General features: G+C 41.8%; 1 protein-coding gene across 2 annotated transcripts in view; it reads left to right on the top strand.

Moving 5' to 3' along the window:
* SLC41A2 (solute carrier family 41 member 2) overlaps positions 1–11,945 on the top strand; it is a 47,788-nt gene extending 35,843 nt beyond the window's left edge. For both annotated transcript variants that reach the window (XM_066634083.1, XM_066634081.1), the window contains exon 11: positions 10,664–11,945. In XM_066634083.1, coding sequence (XP_066490180.1) covers positions 10,664–10,849 — 186 coding nt within the window. In that variant the 3' untranslated portion in view covers positions 10,850–11,945. The remainder of the gene's footprint in view (positions 1–10,663) is intronic.
* Positions 11,946–14,261: the final 2,316 nt, after the last annotated feature.

Below are 14,261 nucleotides of genomic sequence, written 5' to 3'. Positions count from 1 at the left end.
AGCATTTTGTGACTTTACATTTTACACTGTGTATTGGAATGCATGAAACTGTGATGTGCTATTGTAATACTTGGGGTTTCATGCATACATGTATACATTCATATGATGTCCTCTTAAATCCATTTCATCTCTTTTCTAAACCCCCTGTTTATCTTTTTCTTCTGATTTCCTTTCCTCTCTTATCATACAACATACATACAACATACAACAAACCTTTATTAGGCATATAGTTTTACAACTAATATCTCCAAACAGTCATGTATGAAGGTATATATTAAAAGAGAGATAAGAAATAAGAGTTAAAACACACCAGTTTGCTTACACAGTTACTCCAAGTTGCTTAGAACCAGCAACTTAGCTGGCAACTTAGCTGTTCAAGCTGCTTCAAGTTGCTCAAATGTAGAAATTTAGCAACTGGAAGGGTCACAGATTCAAATTCACCTGCCAGCAAAAGTTGTAAAGAGGTGATCTCAGAGAGACCTTTTTTGTTTCCTGATAATGAGTGGAGATACTGGTCTCTGAGCACCTGATTAAAAGCACAATGCAGAACAATTATCCTTATCCTTACTTCCATGACATTTGGGATCCAACCCTTATTTGTCTGTGGCTCAGTGGCTCCTACACATCTCATCTTCCACAGTGGGTTACAATGCATTGCAAGGCCTACTTGGGAGGGCCCAGAGGCCTCTCCCGGGTTGTGCCAGGCCGGTGACCCATTCCGTTGGCCTCTGCAGGCCTTTGAATGGCCTGCAGAGGCATTCAGAAGTGACTTCCAGTTTTTGGATGCAAGTTCCATTTTCACCAGAAGTCACTTCTGGCTGCTTCTGCAGGGTTATCTTATTTAAATATCTTAGCAGATTTGTGGCCTCTCCACAACTGCCATTCTATCTGGTTGATCAGACAGGACCACTTTTCATGGACTATAACATGCACTTTCAATGCATATATATTACTCGTTTCATCCATGAACCTCAGCGGTGGCATAACCCAGAGCAGCCTTTGGTTTGCCACATCTGCACAATACCTCCCCCCCCCTCCAAAAAACAGGCACTTACTATGCTCCTTGTGTGGTTCTTCAGTTCCAGAAGTTCAGGACTTCTGGTTTGATTTAAAGGGACTGTGCGAGTGAAGGAGCTCCTTCATTCACATGGTACCCATTAATCAGACCAGAAGTCCTGCACTTCCGTGTTTGAAGAAATCACACTTGGAGCAAGGTAAGGAGGCAGGTGATCCATTTCCTCTTTGCTTTTAGTGGGTAGAAAGCAGACGAGTGTATGTTGCCTGCCCTCTTACCCCTTGCAATTTGCTGCTGATGCAATGCAAATCACTTTGATAAATGGATGGACTACCCCAATATACCTTTTAGGGGTAAATATTGCGCTGCTACTCCCTAAATGACTGACAGTTGCAGTTAAGACTGACTGTTCTGTGAGATGTTTAAATAGCCCAAACTGAACCCATATCTGATGACATAATGCATTCTACAGGGGCTCTTGGACTATTACTGTCATTTTAGCTACCAACCAAATAAGGGTGCAGTCCTAACCAGCTTTCCAGCCCTGGCCTAGCCACAATCCAGCCCCCAAATAAGGTAACAAACATGCCCTTACCTTGAGGAGGCCTCCTTGACTGCCTTCCCACCGCAGGATGTAGTGTGCACCATACTGCAACAGCTATGTCAGTGCTGGAAAGTTGGTTAGGATTGTACCCTAAGTTACATGCAGTTCCTGAGCAATACAACATTGTATTAAGCCCCAGTGATAGTGAATTATTGTTTGCTCTTTTAACTTTATATTGAGGCTACACTTCTTATTTTGCAACACCTGCATTTCAGGAAATAAACTGAAAATATACTATGTTTGAAGTAGAAATTAATACATCTGGAAAGCTAGAGTAAAATAATACCCCAAAGCAATAATCAGTTATGAACTGCCCCCAAATGAGAGTTGATTTGATCTAACACTGGTTATCCTGTCTAATTCATTATTCATTGCATTGATTTCAGGAAAAACTCTTGCAATTGTAGATTTGCATTTTCCTTCTATTATAATGATTATAGCTGCTTTCTGAACCTGTTCTCAGTGATAGGTTAAAATTGCTTCATTACTGAAAATGTGTGACTTTCTAGGCCTGAAGAAAGCTATTAATATATTCATTTTTTCCCCAACAAAACTTGTATTCTTGTGAACTGACAGAATCTAAAGCACAAATCCCAGATCTTGTCTCTGCCGTTTGATTACATGTCAAAATAATGGCAAAAATAGTATAATCAGGAACATTTTTCTTGTCTCATTTTGGCCTTAGTAGATCATTTTGAAACTGGTAGCACATAAATTGAGGGCCCATGAGGACTCATGGAATGAGTGGATAAATGTTGGGAAAAACCCTTCTGTCAACAATCATTTCAGAGCTCCTAAACCAGCAATTTTCGACCTTTCTTAATTCACAGTACACTGACAAGGCACTAAAATTTTTCAAGGCACACCATCAGTTTTTTGATAACTGACAAGGCAGACTGTACTCCCAATGCTCCTACTAATAAATGGCCCTCCAAATTCCCATGGTACACATGCAGACCAGACCATTCATGGAACATCAATATGTCATGGCATAGTGGTTGAAAATCGCTGCCCTAAACCCTCTCCTTTTTTATGTAGTGGAATACTGGTCAGCTGTGGATTTTAAATACATTCTCTTTGTTCTGTAGTAGCAGGTTCTGGGTTAGTTGTGCACTGTAGTGCTATAGAACAGCAGAGTGGTTTAAGGTCCTTAAGCCTGTGGGAATGCCAATCAAGGGGGGACCTTTCTGCCCGTGCTTTGTGAAATAGTTTGTGATGCATGCTGCCAAATGCATATTCCCCAAACCCAATTTACCTCCCTCCAGGATCCTCAAAGCCAGGAGTGGCAAACATAAGGCCAGCAACCCATGGAAACACTTTATCTGGCCCATGTGATAATTGGGCTTTACCAGTGCTGCCCTTTCAGCAGTGCTGCTTCTGCTGAGGTTCTAGGAGGGAGAGATGGAAGAAGACCTCAGAAGGCAAGGAACACTGTGGCGGAAGGGGTGGACCAAGAGGAATGAGAAAGGGAGGCACTGCCAAGGCACTGGGAGAGTCCAATTATCACATGGGCCGGCCTTTCATAAGAACATAAGAACATAAGAACATAAGAACAGCCCCACTGGATCAGGCCATAGGCCCATCTAGTCCAGCTTCCTGTATCTCACAGCGGCCCACCAAATGCCCCAGGGAGCACACCAGATAACAAGAGACCTCATCCTGGTGCCCTCCCCTACATCTGGCATTCTGACTTAACCCATTCCTAAAATCAGGAGGTTGCGCATACACATCATGGCTTGTACCCCATAATGGATTTTTCCTCCAGAAACTCGTCCTATCCCCTTTTAAAGGCGTCTAGGCTAGACGCCAGCACCACATCCTGTGGCAAGGAGTTCCACAGACCAACCACGCGCTGAGTAAAGAAATATTTTCTTTTGTCTGTCCTAACCCGCCCAACACTCAATTTTAGTGGATGTCCCCTGGTTCTGGTATTATGTGAGAGTGTAAAGAGCATCTCCCTATCCACTCTGTCCATCCCCTGCATAATTTTGTATGTCTCAATCATGTCCCCCCTCAAGCGTCTCTTTTCTAGGCTGAAGAGGCCCAAACGCCGTAGCCTTTCCTCATAAGGAAGGTGCTCCAGCCCCGTAATAATCTTAGTCGCTCTCTTTTGCACCTTTTCCATTTCCACTATGTCTTTTTTGAGATGCGGCGACCAGAACTGGACACAATACTCCAGGTGTGGCCTTACCATAGATTTGTACAACGGCATTATAATACTAGCCGTTTTGTTCTCAATACCCTTCCTAATGATCCCAAGCATAGAATTGGCCTTCTTCACTGCCGCCGCACATTGGGTCGACACTTTCATCGACCTGTCCACCACCACCCCAAGATCTCTCTCCTGATCTGTCACAGACAGCTCAGAACCCATCAGCCTATATCTAAAGTTTTGATTTTTTGCCCCAATGTGCATGACTTTACACTTACTGACATTGAAGCGCATCTGCCATTTTGCTGCCCATTCTGCCAGTCTGGAGAGATCCTTCTGGAGCTCCTCACAATCACTTCTGGTCTTTACCACTCGGAAAAGTTTGGTGTCGTCTGCAAACTTAGCCACTTCACTGCTCAACCCTGTCTCCAGGTCATTTATGAAGAGGTTGAAAAGCACCGGTCCCAGGACAGATCCTTGGGGCACACCGCTTTTCACCTCTCTCCATTGTGAAAATTGCTCATTGACACCCACTCTCTGCTTCCTGGCCTCCAACCAGTTCTCAATCCACGAGAGGACCTGTCCTCTAATTCTCTGACTGTGGAGTTTTTTCAGTAGCCTTTGGTGAGGGACCGTGTCAAACGCCTTCTGAAAGTCCAGATATATAATGTCCACGGATTCTCTTTCAGCAGTGCCACTTCAGCTGGGGCATCACTTATCAGAGCACCTCTCAGCTGCTGAGCTGCAAAGTGATGCCTTGGCAGAAGTGGTGCTGATGAAAGGGTGGCCTGCGTTATAATTGGGCTCTCTCAGCTTAATAACTGGACTCCTCCATATCTTGAAAATATGGTCATATTTGCATATTTTTTCTTCTGTCATTTGTAGCTAATGAGTTTCTTCATGAGAACAAAGTTATTTCTGGCCATCATCTGCTTAATGATGTCACTTCCTGCATAACGATGCTACTTCCAGCCCTCAGTAGGTGCCAGAAATGCTATTTGGCCCACTGTGTGAAACAAGCTTCACACACCTTTTCTAACCTGTAAGACGGTCTTCCCACTTTGCAGTTTAAATTGTCCTTCTGTGCTGCTAATTTGAATTGGTAGAAGCACTTTCCCCTCCTATCCCAATTTACAATCCCTCAAAGACCCTTATGTGAGATTTCTAAAAGGCAAAATGCATGAATTGTGATCCAGAGAAAATTAATTGTGCTTCAGTCCCATGAAAATGAATGGAACTTAATTTAATTGTAGCTTTTCTATGGATATACTCCAATTTCTATGGATTAAGCACGACCAACTTCCTCTAGACTGGGACCTGAGGGGTTTAGTAGAACAGTAGGTATTTAGCATGCTAGTCAAAAATTACTGTACAATTTTAATTAACATGTGGCTGCAAGACAGACTCTAAATAAACATGATCAACATAAAATAGACAGTTTTGCCACCACTGTCTACATAAACTGTCTACATAAATGAAAGTTAGGTGGGAGCAACAATGGAGAAATAAAGATGTATGGAACCAAGCCGTGCAGGTTTTAAAATCTAGGTTTTGCTGATTTGGCCATATACTGCTTATGAACAACTCCCATCTAATACTGGAATTAGTGGAAAAAGACCAAGAGGAAGACCAAAGAAAAGATAACTTGATAACATCCTAGAGTACTTGAAATACTCTAAAATGTTCAAAATGTGGTTTACCAACTGCCACGTGACTTTTTCAAGTTCACACGGGGTGGCTTAATATCACTGAGGATGCTGCTGCATTGTTTCAATGGGAACTTGTTTATAACGTGACCATTCCTGGTGCAGCATACAAACTCTGTTCAAAAAGCCATATAAATTCAAGCTATTGATGAATTCTTTATAAAGAATAATCCTGCTCTGAGACAGCTATGTATGTATCATTGAATTATACTCTGAAAAATAAAAAAAATAAAGTACTACTGTTTGAACTATATTCAGCTGAGTATAAAGAAAAGACTTCATTTTCAGACTTGTCAGCCATCATCAGACCGAAGGCCAGACTAGAGTAACCAAGCCGTCGGTTTTGTGATTCAGTATTTCTGACTTTCAAAGGCTGCCTCTGTGCTCCAGGTTCCTGCTGAGCCAGTAAAGAACCCTCTGGAATTTTCACACCTCCAAGGCAAATCTCAGAACACAGTTGTGTTAAGGGCTCTGGGAATAAACAAGTAATAGGAAACTCTAGACATTATTGCTCAATAAATTTGCCAAGATAAAATAAAATTGATTGTATCCACTAAGAATTAGAATTGCTACCCTGCAAAGTGCCACATTTTGAGTATTCTAGTTCTTGTAAGTCAGATTAGTTGCTGACCCATCTTTTCTTAAAACACTCTGGTTCAGTTCCATGGCTATTAAATGTCATTTGGGAGCATTTATATCTTTATCTTAGGGGAACAAAATTGGCTTAAATAGGTATTGCAATAGCAGAAGTTAATAGGATTTAAGGGGGGAAAATTAATTAAAAAACAAAGAGCACATTTGTGCTAACCTTTGTTGTTACAGCAATATAAAGACAGTTTTTCCCCGAAGTAAATTGTCCCGATGAGATTGTTGCCAGTATCCTGATTCACTGTATCCTGAACATTTTTCATTAAATGCAGGTAACTTCTGCTCTGCCTCTTGATGACTGCCACGTGGGGTATCACAAGGTTCCTGTCTTGTCCCCCTTGTTGTTTAACATTTAAATGAAGCCACTGGGTGATGATGTTTGGAGATTTGGACTGAGGACAGCCAACTGTATCTCTTGTTTTAATCAGATCCCTGGGAGGCAGAGGATATCCTGAACCATTATTTAAAACTGTGAAAAGGACTAAATGGATGAGATCGAACAGAGGTGCTGTTGATTGGTTGAGGGGCTGATCTGAGAGTGTGATTGTGCTCTCTTTGAGTGGGGTTGCACTAGAATCTGGGGTGCTCTTTGATCTGGAGTTTCGGTTGGAGGCCCAGGTGACTAGGAGCACCGTCTACCAGTTTCATAGGTTTATCAGCTCTGGCCATTTCTAGAGAAATGAGAACTGGCCAGTTACCACTCATTGGTCACTTCAGATTTTACTAGTATAACAAGGATTTGCTCTTGAAAAGCATTCAGAAACTTCAGCTGATGTTAAATGCTACTGTCAAGCTGTTAATTGGATCAGCCTGTTGCAGCCCCATCCTATGCAGCACTGGGCAAAAGGATTTACAACAGCAGAGGAGCCTTCCGCTGTTGTAAACCAATCGCAGGAGGCATACAGAGTGTAAGATCCTTTGTGGCTATTGCAAAATGTGACACGTATTTGGAGCAGCTGGGCTACAGCAGCAAGTGGGGAGCAGTGGTGGTAGTCTTGCCAGTGGATTCTCTGCATCCCCTGATACCAGTAAGTCAGCGTGGGGAAAGAGAGAAACAGACAGGAGATGGAATTGAAGGGGGGGGGTCTTATCAGTGGCAGCAGCATTCTGCCTTCCCAGGTCCACTCAGGCTTGTACCAGCAAATCACTGGTATAGGTCTGAGTAGGTACTGTAAAGGACCATTTTCTTCCACATGTTCCTCCCCACATGACACTCATGATCTGAGGTCCTACTCCAGTTATTTTCTCCATTAGGCATCTACTAGAAGTGGTTTTTCCAGTTGTGGTGCAGATTTTGTGGAATGCGCTCTCATTGCTCATAAGCTGGGCCCAACAGTGTTTGTTATCAAATGCTAAGTGAAGACTTGGCTCTTTCAGAGGAACTTTGAACTTGGTCTGTCTCTTGTTGCTACTGCTACTGTGGTTGAAATAGCCATGTTATTTGCCTATAATAGGCTGTCACACCAGTGGTATTACCTTTGCTTTTGTTTGTGTTTCAATATTGATTTATTACATAGTGTGAGGTGCTTTGGATCTGCCAAGAAAAGCAGGAAATAGTTTTAATAATAATAATAATAATAATAATAATAATAAACATTTGTATAGCTCTTTCTGAGAGGTCAAAGTACTTCTCTGTGTTAACTTTATCTACTCTTTACAACAACCCTATAAGGTAAATAAGTATTACATCTGGGGAACTGTGGTGGAAAGGTTGTGGCTAGCCTAAGACTGCTTTATGAGCAGTGTTCCCTCTAAGGTTGCACAGCCATGCAGCCGTGCACCTCTCCGCTGAACTCTGTGCAGTGCAGAGAGCTAGTGGTAACTTCTAACTGTTAATAACTGGGTAACTGATTCAGTCTTAAGCCTTAGAAGCAATTTAAATCTAGGTGGAATTTTAATACTGGACCACATTGATTTTAAAACAACACTGCTCTTGTTCTTTGTGTTATAATGTGTGTGTTTAGAATAGAATAGAATTATATATATTGAGAATGAAAGGAAAAGTAATAGGACAACCACAAACTGATCCATGGATGAGAGTTTCACACATGTCTTGTCTCAAAGAATCTGCCAAAGAAAACATGTGCTTTCAAATAGATTTGTTTGAATTGCAGGAAAGCACACCTAGCGCATACATAATTGGCTTAGACGACAGAGTTGCCTTTTCAGATGGGTATTTATCTAAATAACATGCATATTTCATAATGGAACTGAGGAAAAGACATTTGCTAATTTTTAAAACCATATGGTTACATTTTAAATATCCTTTTGTAGTACAAATCAAAGGTGCAGGTTTTCTTTTGTTTTTTACAAATATCACATTATTGCGATGGGCCGAATATTATAACATCTTTCATTATTATTATAACATTATAACATTATTATTATTTCATTATAACATTATTATAACATCAACAAATTAAAAACATTTTGTTGTTTACATACAGGTGTGCCCCATTATCTGCAGGGGTTCTGTTTCAGAACCCCTCCCCCAAAGTTATGTGAAACTGCGGATACTGGATAACCCCACTCTCCAAATGTGAGCGGAGCTGTGCTCCTCTTGCCTCGAGAGGGTATTTTGAGTCCCACAGAGGTTGCCCGCGTCCTCCCTTGGCCTTTGCAGGCCTCAGAATGACAGTTTAGGGAACAAATGTGACTTTCAGTTTTTTGTCAAAACTGGAAGTTGTGTTTTTATGCCTTTATAAAGCATTAGGCTGATTGTCAGTCCAAAATCTTGGCAGGCCTTGCTAAAACGATCCAGGAGCTGCTGGAGATCTTTGGCAGAGTGGGTAGTGATAGCTGCATCGTCGGCAAAGAGGAAGTCACGCAGACATTTCAGCTGGACTTTGGACTTTGCTCTCAGTCTGGAGAGGTTGAAGAGCTTTCCATCTGATCTGGTCCGGAGATAGATGCCTTCTGTTGCAGCTCCAAAGGCATGCTTCAGCAGAACAGTGAAGAAAATCCCAAACAAGGTTGGTGCAAGAACACAGCCCTGCTTCACTCCGCTTCGGATGTCAAAGGGGTCTGATGTGGAGCCAGATTGTTGGATGTGGTCCAACAAGAAGCTGACGGAACATACCAAGATCCAGGTCTACAGAGCTTGCGTCCTGAATACACTTCTATACTGCAGCGAGTCATGGACTCTTCGCTCACAACAGGAGAGGAAAATGAACGCTTTCCACATGCGCTGCCTCCGACGCATTCTCGGCATCACCTGACAGGACAAAGTTCCAAACAACACAGTCCTGGAACGTGCTGGAATCCCTAGCATGTACGCACTACTGAAACAGAGACGCCTGCGTTGGCTCGGTCATGTCATGAGAATGGATGATGGGCGGATCCCAAAGGATCTCCTCTATGGAGAACTCGTGCAAGGAAAGCGCCCTACAGGTAGACCACAGCTGCGATACAAGGACATCTGCAAGAGGGATCTGAAGGCCTTAGGAGTGGACCTCAACAAGTGGGAAACCCTGGCCTCTGAGCGGCCCGCTTGGAGGCAGGCTGTGCAGCATGGCCTTTCCCAGTTTGAAGAGATACTTGGCCAGCAGTCTGAGGCAAAGAGGCAAAGAAGGAAGGCCCATAGCCAGGGAGACAGACCAGGGACAGACTGCACTTGCTCCCAGTGTGGAAGGGATTGTCACTCCCGAATCGGCCTTTTCAGCCACACTAGACGCTGTTCCAGAACCACCATTCAGAGCGCGATACCATAGTCTTTCGAGACTGAAGGTTGCCAACAATAAAAGCATTAGGACGACTGGGGAAGCCTTGCCTCTAGAGGGGTGTGTGTGGTGTCCCGCATATCCAATCCATGTTTAACTGAAACCATGGATACGGGATCCATGGATATGGGGGCCGCCTGTTTATCTTGAAATAAATACAAATCTTTAAAATGATCTATGAAACACGGAGGGTTCAGTCCTATCTAACGTTCCAGCACAGATGCAGCTGTGCCAGTGGGGCGTGCGCTGCATTCTGATGGGGGGGGCAGTCATGGAGGCCTGCTCAAGGGAATACTTGTTCCTTTATCTTGGTCTGCTTTGCATCTGCATTGGCACTGGAAAGTCAGATAGGATTGGGCCCTGAGTCAGTGTACCAAAAATCACAGTGTTGATGGAGACTATCTATAATTGTTTATATTAACCATATGTGTTTTGTTTTAGGAAGATTTTGGGTTATCTGATTTCCTGAAAGCCCAAATTAATTTAAATATTAATTTTACAACTTAGGGCCCAATCCTATCCAATTTTTCAGTGCCGGCAGCCATGCCAGTGGGGTGTGCACTGCATCCTGTGGTGGTCGGGACAGTCATAGAGGCCTCCTTAAGATATGTGAACATCTGTTCCCTTACCTGCACTGAGGCTGCACTGGTGCTGGAAAGTTGGACAGGATTAGGCCCTTAGTTATTTAGCCCAGGTGACCCTTGCAAAAAGGCACCAAACGGGGAACTTTAAATACTCAAATAAATGGGTTTTATGAGTTTTTCCTAGTTGATTTAATTTTCATGTTATTATCTAGATTACTTTTCTCTCCTCCCATAGGTGTTTACCCTATTGTGGATTGCTGACTGGATGGTACACCACTTCTGGAAGAAAGGGAAAGATCCAGACAGCTTTTCTATCCCTTACCTTACTGCACTGGGAGATCTTCTCGGAACTGCCTTACTTGCAATGAGTTTTCACTTTCTGTGGCTCATTGGTGATAGAGACGGGGATGTAGGAGATTAGTAGTCCGGACTTGCACATTAGCTGATCCAATTAGATGAAGACGACAAGCAGGAGACAACTGCTTGGAACTAGCTAATCATCTGAAGGATCTCAAGACCACCTGTTCAGTTTGATTTTGGTAATGTTATGTGGATGCGGATTTAAATGGCCTTAATGTTTTTGTTTTAAATAAGAGGCAGAACTGGCAGAACTTATTGTTTTAAATAAGAAGGAGAATATTTTTACACTGCACGTGAGTGTGGCTGTTGCTAGCTGACCACATTAAGAAAAAGAGAAAGCTGGGTCAGTATTGAACCAAGAGAAACTTACACCCAGAAATGCAATTGATGAACTATAAATAGAGAGCAACGTGATTTAACCACTAGTATGTCTGTCTTCACCACAAACTGGGTTGCATTTAAACTGACAGGTTGACTGTGCATTTCAGCTCTCACAACATAATGGATTCACAGCATAAAATATTTCTATTTTATAGTTAAGTTCCTTGGAATTGGGCACATTAGCTAAATTGTAGAGGGAAGAAGCCAGACTTTTGTGCATGTAATTTCTTTAAAAAAGTTCAAGCAAGACATTTCATAGGATATTTAGCAACCCTTTTTAGTTGTGTTGAGGCAGGAAAAGCAACTTTAATTTTGAAAACTAATTTAATCATCTGGAGAAGGGTGAGACATTTCTAAGAGAAATATTACGATCATGCCTTGACATTTAATTATGCTGTAATATATTTCAGAAAGTGCAATGTCATAGTTCGAAAATGTTTAATGTTGTCATTTTTGTAGAGTACGGGAAATTAGGGTTGGTTATGAGGGAAAAAAAAGTGGAGATTGATATGCTTTTTTGAAAAAGCTGTGTATCTCCAGAAGTGAGAAATGCTGGCATTTTGTTTTGTTTCTTAAGAAATTATATTGAAGGAAGCCTGGTGGGGCCCATATCTGTGGATCCTGTATTAGCAGATTCAGTTATCCATGAATTGGGTTCATGGGGCCCCACTGTGCATGTGACCCCTCCCCTCTGGAGGGTCCCCTGAACCCAGCAGAGTTCATGGACATCTGTCCATGGCCTCTGCCAGGCTCAGACTGAGCTTGGCAGGTCAAAACACGTGACTTCTGGTTTCACAGAGAAATTGAAAGTGACTTTTTAATGCCTTCTAAGGCATTAGGAGGCCCGGTGGGCTTTCCTGGGTCTCCTAATGCTTTATAAGGCATGAAAAATGTCAATGGTTTCTCCATGAAACCAGAAGTCACGTGTTTTGAGCTGCCGAGCTCAGTCTGAGCCCGACAGATGTTTGCGGCCTCTGCTGGGCTCAGCAAACCCTTTGGAGGCGAGGGGAGCAGACTTCCCCTTGACTTCAGAGGGGGGGGGCAGGCGTTCCCTGTATCCGCAGTTTCAGGTAACCATGGGGGGTTCTGGAATGGAACCCCTGCAGATATGGGTAATGCCACTGCACATACACCTAGTTGTAATCTTACTGTCATGTGGCAGTTTGAAGTTTTGAAGGGCTTTTCCAAAGGTTTATTTTATTTTACAATAAAAGTGCAATTGCTACTCTGGCATTGCAAAAAATCCAGATATTTCTGAAATGTAGTGCTGCTATTGTAAGGAAACTGTGTTTTTCCAGTATTCAAATCAGAATACTTTATTGCTGGGAAAATGATTCCTCTTCCCTTCCCAGTTTGCACATCAGCTACATAGTGTAGCAAGTGCTTTGTAGAACGTGGTTATGTGAATGTCACAGGCACCTGTTGGTTAGTGCCTGTGGTGTTATTGGTGATGAGCAACACAGTTCCCATCACATGTCCACACCATTTCATAAACTTTTAAAATGTGTCATTTTTTAAATATTCTTTAGAGGCCAGGTGCTTCATCATTTTAGCGCTTCAAGTGTAGGAGGAACCATCATGCTGGTTGTAGTCCTCTGGATAATTCTCTTGAGTTGGTTTAGTTTATTGCAATAGGATTTGCTCCTGAATGCAGTACTGTGGCATTACATGTTATATTCTGAGATTTAAAATGTTTATTATTGTTCAAGTAGTTGGCATTTGGAAATGATGGTGGTTGGTTTGGGTTGAGGGGGAAGGAGATGCCTTAGCCCATGAATACACAAATGTTTGCTTAACTATTGTTTTAATTTGATGGTTTGTTATTAGTTGTCCATTCCCTTGCACACCTTATAGGAAGAAAAGTGATAAATATATTCAAAAAATATAATAATGTTTGAAATGAAGGCAGCACAATCTCCCATTCCACCTCCAGAAACTTCTAAAGAGGCTATGCAGGTTTCATTGTAATGTATGAATGGGCATTGTGCACTTCCCATTACTTTCAATAAAATATGCACAAGATTATTCCCATGATATACATCCAAGTTGCATAAATTGACCTACCTGATTTATTTCAAATGTACATTCATGAAGTTAGGCACTTAGATTTGTGCATGGGGCCAATTTTTCACATACTAACTTTAATTGAGACAGCCAAACTAACTGAAAGAAGTACTTGTAGGCTTAGTTGCTTGCTACGAATCCTTATCTTTATAGAAGTTCAAGATACAGGCAGCTCTATAACTTCCTACTAGAAACCTTATATAAGCAACTTTCCCACACATGAAATTTGCATAAATAATTACTCCTAGCCATGTTGCTGGAATTGGAAGGATTGCAGGTATAAATAAGATTGCAGAGTTGTGAAGGAAAATTGGACTGACCCTCTAGACTTCTTTTCTCCCCTTAGTTTATAGTAACATTATTATTCCAAATGGTACTATGTAATATTGTGGATAACATTCCTATTCATTTTGTTTTAAAATGCGGTTGGTGATGTCTCAGAATATTTTTATTTCGGGATAGAGATCTAGAAGTAATTAAGTTAAAACTCTGGTTTAACTACCTTCATGTAGAATTATGGTCTGATGGAAAACATTTTAATGTTTGAATAAGCTGTTGAATTTTAAAGTCTTTGGAACCAAATGACAGAGCTTCTTAAAAGCACACACAAAATAAAAAAAATTTTTAATACAGGACCTTTCATTTGGTGTATATGTACTCTTTTAATTTGTCTTTGCCTTTTTCTAAGATGTGTTCAAAATTTTCCAGACCAGACTAACATCAGTTCATGTTCTTATTCAGAGATATTAGGAGAAAAGATCTTTTATGAATACATGTCACCAGTGTGTCTCAGGCAATATGCATGAGGTAAGTTGCAAAGCAGAACTTAAATGGAAGAAGCTTAAATGGAACTTAAAAGCAGAACTTAAATAGAAGAGGCCCATGATGGGATTGTTGTTGAACCCTTTGATACCGGGGAACTTCAAAGTCATGCGGAGACCTTTGCCAGAGGGCTGGTCCAAGACTTTCCAGATACAGCTGTAGATTAACATTAGATTTGACAGACACTGGACTGGAAACTAGTGCTT

Source organism: Tiliqua scincoides, chromosome 7 (genome assembly GCF_035046505.1).
Source record: "Tiliqua scincoides isolate rTilSci1 chromosome 7, rTilSci1.hap2, whole genome shotgun sequence".
NCBI lineage: Eukaryota > Metazoa > Chordata > Lepidosauria > Squamata > Scincidae > Tiliqua > Tiliqua scincoides.
This window is presented reverse-complemented; position numbering and strand designations above follow the sequence as displayed.